This window comes from Spodoptera frugiperda, chromosome 12, assembly GCF_023101765.2.
Source record: "Spodoptera frugiperda isolate SF20-4 chromosome 12, AGI-APGP_CSIRO_Sfru_2.0, whole genome shotgun sequence".
Lineage (NCBI taxonomy): Eukaryota > Metazoa > Arthropoda > Insecta > Lepidoptera > Noctuidae > Spodoptera > Spodoptera frugiperda.
Genome location: NC_064223.1, coordinates 2,981,561 through 3,001,532, shown reverse-complemented (window position 1 = coordinate 3,001,532; position 19,972 = coordinate 2,981,561). Strand labels below are relative to the sequence as shown.

The 19,972-nt window shown below is 33.9% G+C and overlaps 5 protein-coding genes across 9 annotated transcripts in view; 3 read left to right on the top strand and 2 right to left on the bottom strand.

Moving 5' to 3' along the window:
* The first annotated feature begins 763 nt into the window (after nt 1-763).
* LOC118262828 (SET and MYND domain-containing protein 4) lies at nt 764-9,506 on the top strand. The gene is made up of 7 exons (XM_035574447.2): nt 764-1,207; nt 2,757-2,952; nt 3,217-3,576; nt 3,656-4,297; nt 4,411-4,626; nt 4,971-5,094; nt 8,969-9,506. Exons 1-7 carry the CDS (start codon nt 886-888, stop codon nt 9,158-9,160), a joined length of 2,052 nt encoding a protein of 683 aa, XP_035430340.2. The 5' UTR covers nt 764-885; the 3' UTR covers nt 9,161-9,506.
* LOC118262829 (dynein light chain Tctex-type protein 2B-like) lies at nt 6,040-9,795 on the bottom strand. Its single transcript, XM_035574448.2, has 5 exons — nt 9,649-9,795; nt 8,549-8,604; nt 8,154-8,274; nt 7,557-7,706; nt 6,040-7,134 (listed from the first exon to the last, which is right to left on the bottom strand). The coding sequence occupies exons 2-5, from the start codon at nt 8,565-8,567 to the stop codon at nt 6,969-6,971; spliced, it is 456 nt and encodes a 151-aa protein (XP_035430341.1). The 5' UTR covers nt 8,568-8,604; nt 9,649-9,795; the 3' UTR covers nt 6,040-6,968.
* Nucleotides 9,796-10,197: 402 nt separating this feature from the next.
* On the top strand, nt 10,198-14,830 carry LOC118262819 (stress-activated map kinase-interacting protein 1). The gene is made up of 6 exons (XM_035574432.2): nt 10,198-10,788; nt 11,186-11,572; nt 11,703-12,040; nt 12,155-12,336; nt 12,597-12,735; nt 12,840-14,830. Exons 1-6 carry the CDS (start codon nt 10,451-10,453, stop codon nt 13,037-13,039), a joined length of 1,584 nt encoding a protein of 527 aa, XP_035430325.2. The 5' UTR covers nt 10,198-10,450; the 3' UTR covers nt 13,040-14,830.
* Nucleotides 14,831-15,137: 307 nt separating this feature from the next.
* Nucleotides 15,138-16,652, bottom strand: LOC118262449 (uncharacterized). Its single transcript, XM_035573803.2, has 4 exons — nt 16,421-16,652; nt 16,213-16,294; nt 16,035-16,118; nt 15,138-15,797 (listed from the first exon to the last, which is right to left on the bottom strand). The coding sequence occupies exons 1-4, from the start codon at nt 16,515-16,517 to the stop codon at nt 15,527-15,529; spliced, it is 534 nt and encodes a 177-aa protein (XP_035429696.2). The 5' UTR covers nt 16,518-16,652; the 3' UTR covers nt 15,138-15,526.
* Nucleotides 16,653-17,115: 463 nt separating this feature from the next.
* Nucleotides 17,116-19,972, top strand: part of LOC118262448 (rab GTPase-activating protein 1-like) — a 37,621-nt gene continuing 34,764 nt past the window's right edge. For 4 of the 5 annotated variants that reach the window (XM_035573797.2, XM_035573796.2, XM_035573795.2 and 1 more), the window contains exons 1-3: nt 17,116-17,271; nt 17,394-17,543; nt 18,625-18,837. In XM_035573797.2, coding sequence (XP_035429690.2) covers nt 17,403-17,543; nt 18,625-18,837 — 354 coding nt within the window. In that variant the 5' untranslated portion in view covers nt 17,116-17,271; nt 17,394-17,402. Of the gene's footprint in view, nt 17,272-17,393; nt 17,557-18,624; nt 18,838-19,972 lie in introns of those variants that run through there. The other variant, XM_035573799.2, reaches the window with a different exon arrangement.

Sequence of the window (19,972 nt, the reverse complement as noted above, 5' to 3'; positions counted from 1 at the left end):
CAACCAATTAAAGCAACTTACATACATAATTAAAACATAACTAAACAGGAATTAACAGCATTCATAAGTTTGCCTCGCAGTACTTCAGGCATCAGACATGATGTTATGTATGAACTAATTCATCATAAACTGGCATCCATAGGTCTCTTCTGTGTTCCTAGAATATCTAGGTACATAGGTACTGTGCAAGCATCTAACGACAGTTCCATGAAATACAACTCGCTTTTGTTTGTAACGGAAAATTGTGCAGCAAAGACGCTTTGTCTCGAATAACTTTTTAATTGATTTATTTTCTAGGAGTTAGATGAATGACGCATGTTTTATGTGAAGTATTATTCATAGAGTATAGATGTGTTACTTCATAATTGTATATTAGGTACCTTTATTATATGTGATTATATCAACCACTTAGCAATGCAAAGCTTGTAGATTCAATGATACTTTGGATATTAAAAAAGTAAGTAAGAGTCTACTTTCTTCTTTCGGGGACACTAACTTTACTAGAAGAAATAAATAACTATTTATACTCATGTCTCAGCAAACATTATCCGCATCGCATACAACGCGTGGATTATTTTTCTTAGATGGTTCAATTCAATTGTACATGTGATATGATATCCCGTAGCCCATGTTGACCTATATTTCCCCACAAATGGAACTTGCCATCAACACACTACGTCACAAACGCAAATGCATCGAAAACACTAAACGCTTCTAGAGCCGAATCCGTCTGAAGTGAAGAACAGATGAACGTTCCAAATTTAAAAATAGAAACACCGACGAAACAGTAGTCCGCGCGCTTTTACACCGGCTTTCTACATCTAACCTAAAATTATAAATTACAATACCCATTCATTACATGTGCATCACAGGGGATTAGCAGAAATGTCTCAAGACGAGGGCTTCTTTACTAAGTTCCACGAAACTATAAACAGTTCGCTGGATGACGTGACGAGGAACAATTTCGCCAATTTAGAAACGAACACGAAACGAGTCTCCTACTTGTGCAGTCTACCGACCGTCAGGAATTACAATTTAATCGACGATTTGCTGAAATGTCAGACGGGCGGCGAGTTTCCAGTGAAAAAAGACTTGGAAAAAGCTCGGCAGTTGAAGGATGGGGGAAATAAGGCCGTGCAGAAAGGTGACTGGGCGAAGGCGATGCAGTTGTACAGCCAAAGCATGGTTCACATGCCCGAGAAAGAAAGTAAGTGTTCGTGGAGTATTGAACTCAGCTTTACGTCAAATGTTCACGTGATATAATGTAAACAAACAGTTTGTTACTGGAAATTAAGCTTTAATGGTTGGTGCGAAGTAAACTAGGTACTTATATGCTTTTTAACCTTAGTTGTGATTTAGGTAAATGATCGTGATGAATGTTTAAGATATTTCTAGTACCCTTTCCTACTTTACATTAAGTAAATAATAATAATTGTAGAAGGAATCAATTCAGAAAGCTTCGAACGAAAGCTGACTGCTGAATTGACTGGTTGAGGCGATGGCTGGGCAACTGGCTGTCGTGTAACGGATAGCGGTTTCGATTTCCGCACAGAGTGTGTGATCCACATATTGTTGTTTCGGGTCTGGGTGTCATGTGCATGTGAACTTGTGTGTTTGTAAACGCACGCATGACACTTGAGAAATTCCTAGTGTGGGGCAACGTTTTTTTAACAAAAACTAGTTTAATATAATTTACATATGTGGTAGGTCCCTACTCGCTAGATGCCCATCATTTTGTTACCTGCCGACCAAATAACTTGGTTCAGTAACGTAGTGGTTTTAATGGTGGCACAATTAAACTGAAAAATAAATTCATACTTTGATAGGTAACTGTTATGTTTAGAGACGGAAACTACATATTTTATGGACGGACATTTGACAGAAACTATGTATTTTAACCATAACAAAGATTTTCTATTACAGTTACAATTAATTTTATTTCGTTACACGATTTTCCTGCTAATATCACTGAATGCTTTAAATTCCCGGTATTTATTCTAGGACACATATTCAGACGAAGCTTACAATACAGAATACATATTATCTTACATTTTAATGTAGGATTTTCCTCAACAGTTCCCAGTAACTGAAAATTAATGATTGTCGCTTTAATATATGTCTTTATTATTATTATATTTTGTGTTGCTTGTTTCTGCTTTATTAGCGTTTTAAACGTCCCTAAATGGGTAACCGCAGAGTCCACTAAAGTACTGATAATATCTTTTTACGTTTCATTTAATTAAAATTAATGAGTAATAGGTATAACATTATACTAGGCAAGTTTTACCTACTAGTTTGTACTCGGTGTACTGCTGCGATGCGACAACTTTGTCATAATAAGGTTGGGTGGATGAAATGAAATTCTTTATTTGATTTGGAAAATTTCACTCACGAACTCATGAATTTTCTCTGTAGTAGCACAGATTCTGGAATAGTGTCCAGTATACGGCAATAGGCTCACCACCTATTACATAGGACTTATAACACAAATGGTAAAAATGTGGGTGTACATTGTACAGTGATGTAATATGGAAATGCACCTCTGGCTACCCCTTCGGGAATAAAAGGCGTGATGTTACGTATAAATATACAGATACAGAGAGCTTATTGCATTTATCAAAGTTTAGTTTCTATTAAATTTTGACTAATGCGTAAAAGAGCACAATTTGTAATCAAATTTTAATGTCCTCAATATAAACTTTTCACTTTCGGAAACCATAACAGCTATATAAAAACGTTTTATTAATTTGTTACAGCTGAAGAACTATCAATCGTGTTAGCGAACCGCTCAGCAGCCCTGAATCACCTGGAACAATATGAAGACACGCTGGCAGATATAAAGAGGTGCCTCAATCTGGGATACCCTCGTCACCTCCGCTACAAGGTTTACGAGAGGAGGGCCAGGTGTCTCCTCGTGCTGAAGAGGAACAAGGAAGCTATTGGCGCGTTCCAGTAAGTTTCTTCCAGAGTTTATTTTTGCTTAATCGTATAATTATAAAGAGTAACTACAGTGAAAATTAATGTAGGTATTATTATTAGGTAGGTATCTAATTTTGTCACGTAAGTAAATCGCCTTCTTGTTTTTCCTAAAATAATATATTTCAATCGTGTCTAAGAATATTAACAAAGATTATAGGTACCTAGTTTATTTGTACTTTGAAAAGGTAACGATATCCTTCAGATGACCTTGAGGACGATGATGTTTCCTCCTTTCAGGGACACAATCAGCTCACTGGATGAAGCGATCAAACTGGACAAGGAGAAAAGACAGAAGATGCGCACGGACTCTAAACTTATGCTGGAAATATTGAACAAAGGGCTCGTCTTAGCTGGGAACCCAAAAGACCCGGAGCCTTTGAAGAAAACTCCACCTAAACCGAAGCTCCCAGGAAAGCACAACTCTCAGTACCCCGCGGCTTCCGAAGCAATTCAGATTGACTCTGATGAAGTAAGAGGAAGATTCGCAACAGCTACGAAAGATATAGAACCTGGAGAGATCCTGCTAGTAGAAAAGCCTCATAGTGGAGTGCTTTTGGCAGAGTACTCCAGTACACACTGTCAGCACTGTTTCATGAAGTATGTATTTCTTTAACAAAGTGTATATTTGTCTCAGTTCTTTGTGAATTCTTATATCTACTTCTTTAATGTTTTACAGATGTCCAATTCCTCTACCATGTCCAAAATGTCCCAACGTAGTATTCTGCAGCGACAAATGCTTGGAAGCAGCACAAAAGTCGTACCACGGATATGAATGTCACATTCTGCCACTTATCTGGAAGTCAGGATGCTCCATCACTTGCCACATAGCCTTGAGGATGATCACCCAGCACAATAAGGAATATTTCACGAAGCTTAGCCAAGAATTGGATGCCAAACCACCTGGGCCATACAAAACTGAGGACTACAGAAATATCTACCATTTAGTGTCGCATGAGGACAAAAGAACTAAGCTAGACTTCCTACACAGGACTCAGATGACAGCCTTTTTCGTCAAACTCCTTGAAGTCAGCGGCTACTTCGATGGGAAACCACGGAATAAGCCCGTGGAAGTGGACGAGCTTAAGACAATGGCTGTAGATGAGAAATATAAGGATGATGTAGCCCTAATTGGAGGTCTCATTCTGAAGAATCTGCAGATACTGAAGTTCAATGCTCATGAGGTGTTTGAGCTGCAATGCCCCAAGCCTAAAGTGGATAAGAATGTGATCAAGCATGAAGGAAAGTCGGTGTTCTTGGCAGGGGCAGTGTTCCCGACTCTTGCGCTTTTCAATCACTCTTGTGACCCTGGTGTTGTGAGGTGAGGTCTTAGCTATTGTATTATCTTATTATTTTCTGTCAGTTGTTTATTCATCTAAAGATAGGTGTGATACTTAGAAGAATATATCGCCTGATAATAATATCCTCTTTCAGATATTTTTGCGGTAACAATGTTGTCGTGCGCGCAGTTAAAAATATTAAGAAGGGCGAAGAAGTCTCCGAAAACTATGGCCCCATCTTCACGACTGTTCCGAAAGAAAAGAGGCAGGCAGAGCTGAAGGAACAATACTGGTTCGACTGCCACTGCACACCGTGCGAACACAAATGGCCCATGTACGAAGAAATGACTGAGAATTACATGAGATTCAAGTGAGTTATTGTATTGTTGTAGACATAATTCATGCTTGTTAATTTATATGAGGAGATTTTCTGATTAAAACGTTAATTTTTTGGCAAGTCCTTCCAAATGTGAATGTTAGCGCCATCTCTTATCGAATAGCTTAAACTTAAATATGAAAAATCAATTTTACAAGGATGGATTGTAATTTAACAACAAGATTCTACTATTTGATATTTTTTACACATTTATTATTGAGTTATTAGAAGATTATAAAAAAATAGCCTGTATTTTGTAAATATTGATTACGTTTAACTATTTTACTACTGTTTTTAAGTACTACTATGTTCTTATACCTACTCACTTATTTCTGTAGGTGCGACTCGGACAATCCCTGCCCGAACGTGGTAGCAGTGCCTTACGACAGCCAAGAGTTCATGGTGCAGTGTGGCCTTTGTCAGCAGTATACCAACATACTGAAGGGATTGAAATCCTTACAAGTAAGTTGAATTTGAACACTAAGAACATGTTTTAAACGTGTACTTATTTTAGTCTTAAAATACAACGTCACACCTTTTAATACCTCAAGAGGTAAGCACACATATGCAATGTTTCACATATCCATTTTTCAGCTGTTATAAGTGCCATGTATTATGAGGTATTCCTTAGTGCTTTTCCAGTAGAGATCAGTAAAAACGGTCACATAGTGTCACACCTTAATTATTACATCCTCGTAGCATAGCTACATAGCACATCTTTTTTCTAGAATGATTCTATGACTACCTATATATATCTTCTTCCTGTTCGAATATTTCGAGAAAAGTCATAAGTATTTATATAAACAAAGCACATTATTAAAGTAAACTGACTAACCAAATTACTTAGTACTCACATCAAAAATATTTCTATAGAACGTAGTAGGTACCTATATATAAGTATCCGCATTGAAAACACGAAGCGAATTAGTATGCTCATGAAAATTATACAATAAATAGATTTGGTCTACCCTAGTCCAAAATTATTAGTCGCTGTAAATTTATGGATATATACTGAACTGAAAATTACTTGTGTAAACATGAAAATGTTATGAAAATTCCGTGACGATGTTATCATTGTTGGACTGTAATATATAACTTTATAACAAAGTTAGGTACTAAATATTAATAGTATGTTAGTAGTTTTTCAGCGCGTGCAGGCTAGAACAAAATTATTCATTTTGAGTGTGTCGATAGACAGAAACTTACTACATGGTAGTATCTATTTTAATAGATTTTGCGTAGACTAACCTTCCGTCTGCGGGTATATGAGACAACAATAGAATACACATTGTGTCTCACACTGATCAGTGCTTCAGCATACGACGGGTTAAGATTTCATTTTCTTACAACCTACAAATAAGCGTCTTCTCTAATGGATCAAAGTCACAAGTAAAAAAAAAATACATGTTAGTTTATAAAAAACAGTTAATTCATTATGTAAAGTGCAAACCTCTTACATAAATAAACATATTGAGCTACAATTCATTCCATTTACTTAAAGGCACTGCTCGGTTAAATATTAATAGTAGGTAGATAAGTAATTACTAAAACAAAGCTAAATAGGTACTAAGTAACAACGACCTAATATCAAATAAAATAAGAATTATGCCTCATATTGCTCAGAAGAGTGTAGGCAGTGAAAGTGCACATATAGATTATAGTAAGTTCAGTTAGTTAAAAGACTATGAGGTCCCGCGTACTATCGGCAAAATTTATGCCATTACATATTTTAAACATTATTCCGTGGCAAACTCGCTATCCACCGGGCGCTTTCCCTGTGGTCGCTCGCACCGAGTGCGTTCAAATATCGTCTAATGTGTAATGTCATGGTTGACCGCCAACTTTACCGATTGTACCTAAATTAAAAAACTAGTTAAAAACAAGACTACTCAGTGAGAAAATTTTGCTAAATATAATTTGAACTGGGACAGCAAAATTTTCCCTTTATATACTGTCCAAACTCTCCTTTACGACATTACTTTAAGATTATATTAAAACGACGCTAGTAAAATTGTACTAGAAAAATTATGCGGCATCAGGAACCTATCACTTGCCAGTACCGTTAGCTTCACGCTTAAAATAATCGAAACAATTACGCATTCGGCGCTTTGATTGATTGGCTTATTTGATCCGGCCAATCAGAGCGGCGAACGCACTCTCGTTTCGATTACAGCAAACTTGTACTAAGGATACAGACGAAACGCAGTAACATTACCTAAATTAACTTCAAACACGTTCGTCTTTCTTCTAGAAAAGTATAGTGCAATGTGCTATTTAAAAAACTAATTAACCCCTGCCCCATTTCAATACCACTCCAAAACCTTTACAAATACATTTCAGTACATATAAATACCATAGACAGTAGTGTAACAGAATATGGTCTCGTTCCTGTAAGTGGCGTCCGTGTAGTCGTCGGTCTCGGGGTCCCAAATACATCTCTGGCCACACTTCACACCGGCTCCCTTCATTTCTATTATTGTCGATTGTACCACGATCTTGTATCTGAAATAAAGGTAGAATATTATAAAAAAGAGGGACATTAGTATGTAATAATGTTTATCGATAATCGTAATAATCGTAATATCGACCTTTTAGAATTTGGGTATATATATAAATACAGTGGTCCCACTGGTCCAACAGTATCTTCTACTTACGTAATATAAAACAAAGTCAGTTTCTTTGTCCCTATATCCCTATGTATGGTTAATTATAAAACTAAGCAACGGATTTCGATGCGGTTTTTTATAGATAGCATGATTCAAGAGGGTTTGTATGTATAATACATGTATAATATATCCCATGCGAAGCTGGGGCTGGTCGCTAGTTCCAGATAAAGGAATAACATTATGGCTTATGCTAATAATAACAAAATGCCTACTACAAGAGTAAACTGCCTCATAGAGGCAATAGGAAAATCCTCTTACCTCTTCATATCGAGTTCTTGTACTCTCTGTCGTATGCCATTGGCTATGAACTTGGCCCATCTCGCGGCCTGGTCCGACCTGTATTGACGACCCATCAGTTGTTCCTGCATTGTATTCAGTATTATTTCCTTCACGTTGGCCGCTTGGAATCTGGAACACAAAATATACAGTGTTAATATAAATACAGTCCACTAATTTTTTTATTTCTATTTACTTTAATTCTCCACGGACTCGTAGTCCGTGCCCTTGTCATACATTCCATTATAACAATACAGTCAATACAAGAGGAAACTCACGATCAGAGGGCTTAGTCGAGACCGCGTTCGGCGCTCTGATTGGCCGGCTCCAATGAATCAAGCAATCAGAGGGCAGAAAGCGGTCTCGCTTCGATCTCGTTAAACGTAAAACAAAGTCGTACTATGCAGTATGCTTGAAAAGCGAGATGGAGATCGCATTTAAAAAATTTAGCTTTCCACGGACTCTTGGTCCGTGCTTTTGTCATTCAATAATTTTTTACAATAATTCTAATCACTATTTACAGTAGGTACATATGTTATATTATTGTTATATGTATAACTACATACATGTATAACTTACTTTTCCCCAAGACCTGGTCGTACTTCATATTTAGGCGGCGCTAAAGCTTTTTCTATAGTTGGACTTATTGTCTCTTGTACCTCTTCGGACACTGCGCGGATTTCAGTCTCCTCCTCAATATCTGAAATGAAACGTTTTAGTATTGTGGGTATGTAGTCTTTGAGAACATCAAAAATGTCATGTAATGTATACTTTATTAGATCATGAAAATAATTTACTTTATTTTTAGTGGCAAGCTCTCAAAGTGTGAATTGATTATTTATTAAAGGACACTAAGAGAACAACAAATTTAAATGTGGAAATGTACAATTTAATTATACTTAGTAAAAACATTTCAGTTTATTTTTAGTAGTATGAAAATATATGTAGTTGATTAGTAATAAAAAGTTCCTTACCATCTTCATCATCTGCCATGGTGTGTTATTCAGTTTTATTACAGGGACTAAATTATCTGAAAGGAGACGTTAAAATATAAGTACAGTTACAGTATGATTGGATGGGAGATCTATTGTTCTGTTGTATAGCAATAGATAGCCAAGAGTTCCTGTACAGTACTCTTAGTATAAATTTGGTTTACATTTAAAGAAATTGAAACGAGAATGAATGGCTTGAATAAACCAACCAACTAGAGCCCAATACACTCTTGTTTCAAATACTTTAAACGTAAAGCAAACTCATAGTAAGGGTACAGAGCAATTTTTCATGCGGGGTGTATTTATAATTATGTTTATATAAACCTGCATGAGAAAATACTAGTATAGCATGGAATATTTGCACTACCATATTAAAGATAAATTCTATTTCTTTTTTCTCAGGACACGGAAATGATGTACCGTCTTGGCCGTGCAGCTATGGAAAGTGGCCAGTATGGGGAAGCCATTAAGAAGTTTGTAGGGGTTCTGAAACTTTATGATGAAACTTTGTCCCCACCCTATCGTTCTTATTATGATTGTGTTCAGGATCTGAGGCGCAGCATGTTATCTTTGGGCAATTATAGTATTGTTTAGACATTATAACTTCTTCAATATAAATTATTCTGATTATAAAATATGTTTTAAATATGTGTGTAGCTGTGTTTTTGATTATTGTTTCTGTGTTTTTAATTTTTTTTAGGTATTGATGTTTGTAATTGTAGTAACATAGTATTGTTAATATTTTTTCCGAATATTGGTGTACTTACTACTTCATACAAATTAATTGTTGCCAAGTAGTGTCTAATTTTATTCAATATTTATTTCTTGTTTGAATGTCACTGACCAAAACTAAGAAGTATTTTACTAATTTTAAGGTAAATTATTTACATTAAATGGTCATAAAATTAAATTTACATTAAATAAATTATTTGCATTAGTGGTTTTTTCTTTTTTTGCTTAAAAAACTTTATTTTTAACTTGGAGTCGGAAAGATTCCAACCTAAAAATTTGCATAAACATTGAATTGTGTTATTGAAAGGAACACTTTAAACAGTAATTTATTGTTTGCTATTGCTGCTTACCATAACAGTACGCTACAGTATAAGTACTTTTTTCTAATAAAATCAATTATTTTGATTTTTGCTGTTGAGCGTTGCTATGACAACCAAAACAATGATTTTTTTGACAATAGACTATAACAAATGTCAAATGTCTTTGCACAACGAAATATCCCTCTGTTCCACGTCCGAAATATTTCACGACACCGATATAATCTGTTTCGTGTCTATCAATTTGGAAAATTAGTTTGTTTTAAAACTAAAGCCTGTTTTAGTAATAAGACTAAAACATTTACAATAAAAAAGTTGTAAAATCCAAACAAAATGATAAACAAGTAATATAGACTACTGCTCCTAGGTCCTACAAAAAGATAAAAAATTTATTTGTTTGTCAGCCACACTAAAATATAGGTTGTGATTACATTATTCATTAACAAATAGATGGATAGATAACAACAATGCATCGATGTTTCACGGTTTATTCAAGAAGATATTTTTTGTAGGCAAATGCACCTATATCACAACTCTATACTCTATGCCCTCTAGTAGAACAACAAGCTAAATGTCAAAAAGCGTTTCACGTTACGTTGTGATAGGATTGTGGAGTTTTAGCATTATCTCTGAGACAATTTGCATGGAGAACGTTGTAGTTTGCCTCTGTCTAGTGAAGTAATTATGTTAAAGAAACGACATTTCAAAAAATTCGAATCTTGTATCACGCGAAAAGCATTTTGTTTGGGAACTGCAACTTTGACATGTGTTTCAATTTTAGTGATCGAAAACAAGAAATAAGATTAAAATTGAACTAATTAATGTAATTAATAAGATGGCTACATACGATAATAAGATTTGGTTGTTAAAAAACATACGAGATGCATTCATTGCGACTGACGACACCGGTTTATGTGAGATCGTTATGGCTGGAGAGGATTTTTCGAAAGTGTTTCAAAATAAAGCTATTGAAGAGAAAAAGAGGATCAGAGAGATGAGGTTGACTCAGCCTGGACCTAGCAAAGGTAAAGATGGAATGGGGGACATATCTGAAGAGGAGGTTGGAAGGGAGATTGTGACACAGTTTGATCCTTACCCTGATATGGATGATAGCGAGGATGATGACCCGTTGTGTGGCAGCTACGTGCGCTACGAAGAGTTTGGAGGACACAGGTACGCTTAAATTATCTCTTTTAGTCATAAAATTGTTCCTACTGCAATATAAACAATGCTACATAATAAAATTATGGCCTATGTTGTACTAATGCAAACAGAATTAAATGAACTAAACCAAGTTTAAATTCTTGAGAAAATACATTAGATAACAATAACAACATCAATTGTGTAAACTTGGCAAAAGTTATTCTTTTATTCATGTTCTCAATGACATGAATGCTTACCTACTGACCCACTTTTTTAGATTAGGTAAAATACAATACTGGGCCAATTATGTCACACACATACAACCGGTTATGACATCATTTCAATTCAGATTACATCCGGAATACAAAAATAATCACTTTAAAGTTGAAAAGTCAATAATTTATTTTAACCTCCTTTGTATTTTTAGGCCAAGATCCAACACCGCTCAATGGCTAGACAAGAAGGAGCAGGCATTAAAAAAGGCAGCTAAAATAAAAGTTATAAAATGGGAAGATTCAACACCACTCACAACAGACCAATTAGCTGAGGCATTTGCTAAATTTGAAGTAAAAAGACCAGAGAAAAAGAAATCTTTGTTGGCTGAACAGCTTCAGAATTGCCCCAACTTACCTCACCGTCAATATTTGGAGTATGCAAAGTTTGATGGGACAGCACAACTGGGGCTCCCTACAAAGTCATTCAAGATCTTCATGACAATGCTTCCAGAGAAGTATCAGAATTATCCCCTAGTTGTGTGTGTCATAGCCAGTGCTAAGATCAAGGATTTAATTGGTTTCACATGCTATAAATACAGGTAACATTTGTGTTTATTTTAGATAAAACATTTAATAGTGGTTTACCTTCCTGTAAATAAATTACTTATTTAAATGCACAATGACCACAATGTAACACAATTTTTAAACCATTTTATCCATTGTTTCCAGCATCGAACATCCAGACATAACACTTGGTTCTGTGCATGATTACGGACTTTGTATAGCAGAGGATGATGGAGAGGTTGACTGGGCATTCCCCTGCCTTGATGCTAATGAGCCCTGCTCTAAATTCGGGTTCACATGCCTAGGGCTTGTAGAATTGAAAAGTAAAAACGCCATGACCCTACCTCCTTCATCAATACCAGAGGATGGTATGAGTGGAGCCTTCCATGTGTTCTCAAAAGTTACGGATTCGGGTCAGAGTCATCAGAATCCATCCAGGCACAATACAGGAGGCAGTTCTACATCAGAAGCTGTTCTTATTGCTTTGAAAGCTTTAAATGAAGGTAATAAATAGATTAAATAATACTTTTCCCTTGAAAAAGGAATCTTTTCTTCTATTTATTTATTAATATAGTTATTGACTTTATCTTTAATAATAATTTTCGCATATAATTTAGGTGGTGCAGACACAGACTTAGGCAAGATGCAGTCACATATAATGGCTACCGAGGCGCCGCAGTACAAGGCATACAAAGTTCAGTTATTACGGAAAGTGAGGACAAACACGTCAGTTCAACTCGGCATCTCGCTCGACAGGATAGAAGTGGAGCCACTAGTCACACATAAACACGCGTTTTGGGTTAGTAATCTTTACACATTTACACAATAATATTAAAAAAAAAATATTTTGGTCAAACCCTAAACCCAATAAGTAATTACTGTTTATTAGTATAAGTTAATTGCTACAGAGAGGAGAGAAGGAATTACATGGTACCTGATTTATTTTGTTCTGCATGTAGCAGAATGTATTATGTTTGAAGTCATTTCCATGCTATAGTCTATTGTGTTGTGTATTGGTTTTAATGAATATCATTTGACGTTTTGTCTTTCCATGTACAGTCGAGATCGAAGTACTTCCTACACAGCATAGACTCGGTCGCTTGGTGCCAGATTCTGGAGACACGGGGCAATAGGACCACCTTCAGGATAGTCTACTCTCCTAGTCACAATGTTACTTACGCCGATAGGAGTAATACAGGTAAGATTCTGACGTAGTTGGTGGAATAAGATGTATTTTTGAATTTTTGCAGATATGTATGTTTCAGAAATGTAACTAATATCAAAATATTTCTCTGTTTCTAGGTAACTCCACAATATTCCAGCCAAACACAACATACAAGCTCCACGACTTCGAATGCGAACACGACACAGCTAAAGAAATCGTAGAGAAGGTAAACACAATACTAGACCTTAGGAACAGTCCGTGCCGCCGCGAATACAAGACTGCCAAAGAAAAGAAACTACAGACTAGACGAAGTTTTCACACGAAACACATGAGTTGAGTCTCGTAGATACTCTTGTACAGTGTAATATACTCCAGTTAAAGTTCCTTTAGTACATAAAACACAAGTGAAACTGTATACATTAGTTTGTCTCGAAGGTCTAAAGTGCTAGGTAAACCGTAGCGTCCCTTATAGAGGCCATCGTCAACCGCATCTAGTATTTAAAAAGCTGGAATTGAGAAAAAGTTTTGTTAGAACATATCTCAACTGTTTGGAATTATTTAGGTTTAATGAACCAGGAAAATTATGTTATAATCTAGTCCTTTCCTGCCCTGAATAATTTCAAATGACATATTTATCCTCAATGTTATAATGAGTGTGTTCTCAGTGGAAATCGGCGTTGTTTCAAGAGAATGTGTAATTACTGGTATAGTGTATGCTTGAATGGCTTATTGAATGCAAGGCATCGATTGATAGAGGCTTCCAGCCACCATTATTGAGGTGATTCTAAATGGGCTGTTTTTGTGGTAGTAGAATGGTTGCAAGAGTAGGTAGCCACATCAATAAATGCAAGATTACAGGGTGTAGTAATGGTAATTTACATAAGAATCTTGTACATCTGTGGCATGAGCAAATTGTTGATTGTTGGACCATAGACTGGACTAAACAAATTATTATGGTATTATCTGGCTGGCCAGTACTAAATTATCATTTATTTGAAAGTATCAGTTGGTTAATATGCCTCTAACATGAATGAGATGCTAATGGCTGAATCCTATTTCTTGATAACCAGGCTTAACCTACATCAAATACAATATCAACCACATTGGAGTTGAAATATAGCCCATTTAGAAGAACCTTTCAAATTAAAATTTAAAGAGAATAAAATTACAACTATATGAATTGATTCATACTGTAGTGTTGAAATGCAAGGTGAATTAAGTAAAAAAGCACATAAAAACTGTAATAAAACGATATTTTAAAATGAATATAAGTGAATGTAATGGAAGCTACAGTATGAATTGACGCAAAATTAACATTTTAGTAATTTTGTATCTAGAAACTAAGACATTTGTAACATCTTGAATGTGATGTGTATTCAGTGTAAATGAATATTGAGTTATTATTTTTATCGTTTAAGTTGTAATAACTTATTTTCGTCCATATTTAAGTTACGTTAGAATTTATTGAAATGGTTTATGTCGTACAGAAACCCTGTGGGATTCATACAAATATATTTCAATGCAATATTATGTTGAATGTCTCACATAGTTTTGACTGTGATGTCTATATTATTTTAAGTAATCTTTAACGAAACTTGTAAGTTCAGTTTTTATTGATTTATGTAGTGTAATAGATTTTATAATTCAACTGAACTTCAATATAAAATGCCAATTATTAATAAAATGATGATATTTTTCAATGAAATGCAATAATCCAGTTTACTGTACTGTCGCTCATATGAACAATACTTCACTGCCCGATTCAGCTCAATTTTTATCAGAAGTGATCCATTGTGTGCCTTACTACTTAATAATAAATAAAATATGTATTTGTGTATGTTCAGATTGAAAGATGTATGATTCAAAGTATGGAAAATGAATATTTTAGCCTATTTTAACCAGTTAATGTATAAGACATATATACTACTTAATTTTTCTCTTAACATTTTGTATACAATGGATTGCTTCGTAAATTCAAATGTACAATATTAATTCTAGTATTCTATAATGAAATAATTTATGTTGTGATTCTCTATGTTGATTTCTTTATGAATCGAATTTATATGTATCATGTATGATGAATGAAATGTAAAGTTATAATGAAATAAAATTGTTATTCATTACATAATTTGTCGTTTTACGTTTTATATGTATCTGCCTCTTACATTGATAACTACAAAAATTTGTTGTTTAGTTGTAATGATTCATTGGCAACTTTATTGAAATAAGGTTGAATATCTACTAAAATTGACATTAATATCACCATACAACAGAAAATAATGAGTGGATAATAAATAAGTCTACCTATATAGTATACCTATCTATAGCATTTTTCCTAAAAAGTGCAATGACTTGGGCATGCCTTTTTAGTGTTTTCCTTAAAACATTACTACCACAAAACTACATAATTAAATAAGCAAGAAAACAAATTGAAATCATGTTAGTCTTTTTATTATAAAAATATTTACACAATTAATTAATGATTACACTATAATATTTACAACTAATATCTGCTGATATAGAACAGATTGTTGCTACACTAACCTACAGATTAAATATTGCCACCAGACAACTTGGCAACTATGCAACTAATATTTATAGAGTTACAATAATATCTCTTACACTTATGGCACAATATTTGTACAAGGATATTTTTTGACATTTCAGATTTTATTACTATTATTTACATAATGTACTTTTACTGTTAACAGACAATGCATTTGTAATGCATCCTTATTTCTGAGATTGCACTTATTCTTTTGAGCCAGTTGCAAGAGATATTTTTTTTATTCTATTTATAAACACCAAGGAGGTTGTGTCACGGTCATTCTGTTGGCCCAACAGTACTGTTTTCTAATATGTAATCTGTGACCATACTGACAATATTTTCACTCTGTGTCAATATTATGTTATCAAGTTCGTTTGCCCTTCGATATAATGCTCGGGTCTCCAGCACAGATTTGTGAAGTTTCTGTTGACTGTCAACAAGTTTGGATATGTTTGGTTTTCCTTTGATAAATTCGATGTCTTCATTAGATAGTGCAGCATAAGACATTCTTGATCGACTGGATGCTTTTACAGCCATCTGGTATTGTCTGTGAAAAAAGAAAAGTATTTAGAAACATAATCAATGACATGGATACATAATTTGATTGTAAGTATGCAATTGATGCATGTTCCTGAAGTGCATGTTTATACAGTGTAGAAGTATGAATAACTTAAAAACTTAATGGATTATTTTTATTTACTTATTGCACTAGGTTTAACTTAGTAAATAAACAAAATAAATAGAAAAAATATCAACAATAAAAACAAATAAGATTAACACTCACTGTCTCAAGTCATGGTACTTGTTTCTCCTCTCGTTTACTTCCTTCTTCCACATTTCTTTCTCAGCTAGAAGTTTCTCATAATATCTATAAACAATCAAGTAAACAGTTAACTTTCCGTTATGTCACATAGCAGATACCTGTATATTGTTTGTTGGTAACCTAGCAAGCTCTTCTATACCTTGTGAGATCCTCAGAGTGCCTTTCATTTGCTCCAGCCTCTTTCTTATTTGGGTTTAAGTTTTCAGTCATTGCGTGTGGCACTGAAAGCAAATATACCAGTTAAATAATGCTTTAACATAATATATGACCACGGCAAGTAGATTTTTCATAAATAAACAGTCTTATAAGTTCACAATTTCAAATACAATGCACAAATTACCGCGCACCTATCGAATCCCTTCTTTCGAAGAATGTTGAACGTCTTCGCCGAGGTGGAGATCGGAAAGATTGATGTGCCTCTGTTTCATTAATCGAATTATCCATTATTATCACTTTCACCAATTTTCAAACTGATTTCATCAACTTTTTAATGAAACGCAAGTAAATATTTTCAAAATTACAAACACGACATGACGTTACAAACGGACGCCGTCTTTGACATATTACCATAGACATAGAGCATCCATAGACCATAGAGAAAATATTTGTAGGTCATTCGGATATTCAAAATATTTCGCTTTGCCATGCCGGCCATTCATTATGCGATCTTGAACTTGAAATCTATGGTGATTTTTTTGGACAGTTTATGAGGCACACATTTTGCAAAACATTAGTTTTTATTTGTCCGCTCAGCTGTAAGGAAGTGTGCCTGTGTCGTTCATTTTGGGATATTTTTTTAATATTTTATGGAAATTTACGGTAAGGTATTCCACATAATGTAGGACAAAGGGAAATGTGATAATAGAAAAGAACAGTTAAATTGAGTAAAAATACTGATAGATGGCCATTATCTTATTATAATTTGGGTTAAAAGATTAGAAGAGTAATTTGGTTGAAATAATATTATTTTTTCTGAAAAATAATATAATCATATTGCCATGCTTTCAGTATTTTTTGCGTGGAACGGAGTTTTTTAGCTGACATTTTTAATTTGACGTTTTGTTTTCTTCAATCAATTCATCTCATTTATCGGTAAATACCTACCTACCGCAGTTTTTTTTATTAATTTTGCTAAGTTGAAAAAAAGGGTCGTTTGTTATAATGTTTTGTTCTCGCGAGAGAACCTAAAATTCAATGGGTAAGCTTGTATTGTGTTGCGATGTGATATTTATGTTATAACAATGTTTTTGTGCTCGACCTGTATCGCATAATGTAGCAGTGTTTGTGAAATATATAGTTTTTGTGAATGTTTCTCAACAGCATGCAGTAATGGAGTTCAATGAATATAGAACAAAAGAGGTATTGGACCCGGTAGATATAGATTATTACTGTGATCGATCACGCTCGCCGAGTCCAACACCCGTTTTCAACACAAATATTTGTTGCGACCTGGAGGACATCTTGAGCGACGTAAGTGCACAATGTTAGTTTTTCACTCGGTTTTTCATCATTTCGCATGTAAGAATGCACTTTAAAATGTAAATGAGACTGGGGATACTTCAATCTGAGGGCTGTTTGTTGAACAGTATTACAGTCGTCAGGTAAGTGAGCCTGGCATTGTGTATTATTTACATACATAATATAACTGCATATAAACGAGTTTTTTGTTTGCTCTCTTAACCTGTCGGGAATATTAAGTTACATGTGTTTGTGTAGCTATGAAGAGGAAAACCTGTGTTTCTAAATTTAAAATTATACACATTTATGGTCCAGGAATAATTATAATTGATTGTAAATGACTAATATGTCAATCAATTATTCAAGTATCTTTGTAACCACACTATTAATTGAATATAAACATAAACTTTGTTATCTTTAACTAGGAACTTCTATGATAGTTAATTAAAACAAATAAAGGTTTGATTACAACCCTGAACCATGAACTTGATCCTTTCCCATAGATTAAATAAACTTTTTAATAACTTGACCTTGAATTGTGCTCTTGTCCTGTACTGAGAAAATAAAAAGTCTTGGTAATAGTTTATATATAAAACATGAAAATAATGGAATGTGGTTATTTTTTTATTAATAGGTTATTCATTTAGTGATTTAATCAATAATTAGTTAAATTCTTATAATAAATTACCTAAAAGTTATCTTTGAAAGTAATCATACATTCTCTGTGTTAGGCAAATAACATAATTGTTATTTGTTCAATTGTTGTGGCTGGTATTATTATTACACAAACCATAGACTTGCAACAGCTGTAGAATGCTTTGTCCATTTTTTTTATACTGCATGAGAGTTTGAAATTTAAATGCAGAATAAAAAAAAAATGTTGTGTAGCTAAAGGTCTGTTATTTTTTTTATGATAACAGATCTCATTTGTTATGCATGTGTGTGCAGTTGATGTTTTTATATACTGTGCATTTGTAATAGTTATCTATACATTAATTTAAACATGGTTCAATGAAAATTATTGTTTCTTTATCTTGAATTAATACAGACCTATATTATACAACAAAGACTTTGAAATTGTCTTTTATTTTAGGCAATAACAGAGACATTACAGAGCTCTCTCCGTGTGAGCCGCAGTCAGCTGATTAACCAAGAGCTGACAATCAGACCAGAGGCCAATATCGAAGCTAACGTACCTGAGGGCTTAGACCTGTATAAGGTTATCTTCGAGGTAGAGAGTGACACGGAGGGGAGGATGAGTGACGTTGAGGGCGCCACAGTACAGAACAACTCATTGACTGATCAGGTATGTTTTATTTAGCATTTTCATACATAATTTAAAACTTTTGTCTAATGGGAAATTGGCAGCAGCTAAATTTCTGGTCTTTTTCTAGTGTTTTTCCAATCTAGTCAGCAAAATAGTTATTTGTTTTACTAATGCAGGTAAATTAATTTAAATATTCACAAACAAAACTTTATATACTTTAAATGTATGTAACTCAAATAGGAACTCAATCAGTGCAAAGGTAAACTTATCAGTGAAATTTGTAAATATTATAATAACTTTATTATCTTAACACTTTAGTGGAAAGGTCTAATGACCTTTATAATTTGTATTACATTATGGCCTGATAAAATTAATCAATACAATTAACAAAAACTAGTTAGTTGATAAATCAGAAAGTGCAACTATGTTGTTGTTTTGTTTCCTTCTTATATATTATAGTGTAAGAATACATATTATATTATGTATAATATTTATCTAGTTATGCAATTAAGTAAATGGTTCACAATAAGTAAGGCATTTATTTATTTAATGTTGTCACAGGAAAGGAATAATATAATAGAATCACTTATAGAAGTTAACTATAAAGCATTTGAATATTGCACTGAATGATTCCTTACCAAAATGGTTATATTTTTTAAACAGTAGTTATTGCAGTGCTCTAGCTATAATGTGTGCAATATGCAATTACTGTGCTATCTGGCCCCTATTGTCTGTTGTATGAATACCTATACATACTACCTTACCTACATTCATAACAAAAAACTGGAGCACTTTGACATGACATGTGAATGTAAACCTTGCCCTGCTAGTACATACCTAGTGTGTAGGTAATAATTATTGCATTACCTAGTATTATAATGGCTACAGGGAAGGATAAAATATCCAAATTTAAGTACCTAATTATGCAAATTGATTTAATTTTCAATTCACAATATACATTTGTATTTTTACTTGATCTCTATAAATATATTTGATGGTTTTCGGTCTCGAATTTCTCAATAGAATCGTAGCTACAGTTTCGATTCTAGGTTCGTCTAGTTTCTGTATTATAACGAGATGGATATTAAAATAATAATTGTTGTAAGTGGGAATAATGTTTCATTCAGGCATTGCATTCAAGTATAATACGTTTTATTTCCTACAACGAAAAATA

What these genes read in the sequence shown, in the direction of transcription:
- LOC118262828 (XM_035574447.2), top strand. Translation starts at nt 886, where the DNA reads ATGTCTCAAGACGAGGGCTTCTTTACTAAGTTCCACGAAACTATAAAC. An exon ending in TGTCAGCACTGTTTCATGAA is followed by an intron (nt 3,577 to 3,655) that starts GTATGTATTTCT and finishes AATGTTTTACAG; the next exon opens with ATGTCCAATTCCTCTACCAT. An exon ending in TGTGACCCTGGTGTTGTGAG is followed by an intron (nt 4,298 to 4,410) that starts GTGAGGTCTTAG and finishes ATCCTCTTTCAG; the next exon opens with ATATTTTTGCGGTAACAATG.
- LOC118262829 (XM_035574448.2), bottom strand. An exon ending in CGACCAGGTCTTGGGGAAAA is followed by an intron (nt 7,707 to 8,153) that starts GTAAGTTATACA and finishes TTTGTGTTCCAG; the next exon opens with ATTCCAAGCGGCCAACGTGA. An exon ending in CAAGAACTCGATATGAAGAG is followed by an intron (nt 7,135 to 7,556) that starts GTAAGAGGATTT and finishes CCTTTATTTCAG; the next exon opens with ATACAAGATCGTGGTACAAT.
- LOC118262819 (XM_035574432.2), top strand. Translation starts at nt 10,451, where the DNA reads ATGGCTACATACGATAATAAGATTTGGTTGTTAAAAAACATACGAGAT. An exon ending in GAAGAGTTTGGAGGACACAG is followed by an intron (nt 10,789 to 11,185) that starts GTACGCTTAAAT and finishes TTGTATTTTTAG; the next exon opens with GCCAAGATCCAACACCGCTC. An exon ending in CACATAAACACGCGTTTTGG is followed by an intron (nt 12,337 to 12,596) that starts GTTAGTAATCTT and finishes TTCCATGTACAG; the next exon opens with TCGAGATCGAAGTACTTCCT.
- LOC118262449 (XM_035573803.2), bottom strand. Translation starts at nt 16,517, where the DNA reads ATGGATAATTCGATTAATGAAACAGAGGCACATCAATCTTTCCGATCT. An exon ending in CGAAAGAAGGGATTCGATAG is followed by an intron (nt 16,295 to 16,420) that starts GTGCGCGGTAAT and finishes ATTTGCTTTCAG; the next exon opens with TGCCACACGCAATGACTGAA. An exon ending in AAGTACCATGACTTGAGACA is followed by an intron (nt 15,798 to 16,034) that starts GTGAGTGTTAAT and finishes CTTTTTTCACAG; the next exon opens with ACAATACCAGATGGCTGTAA.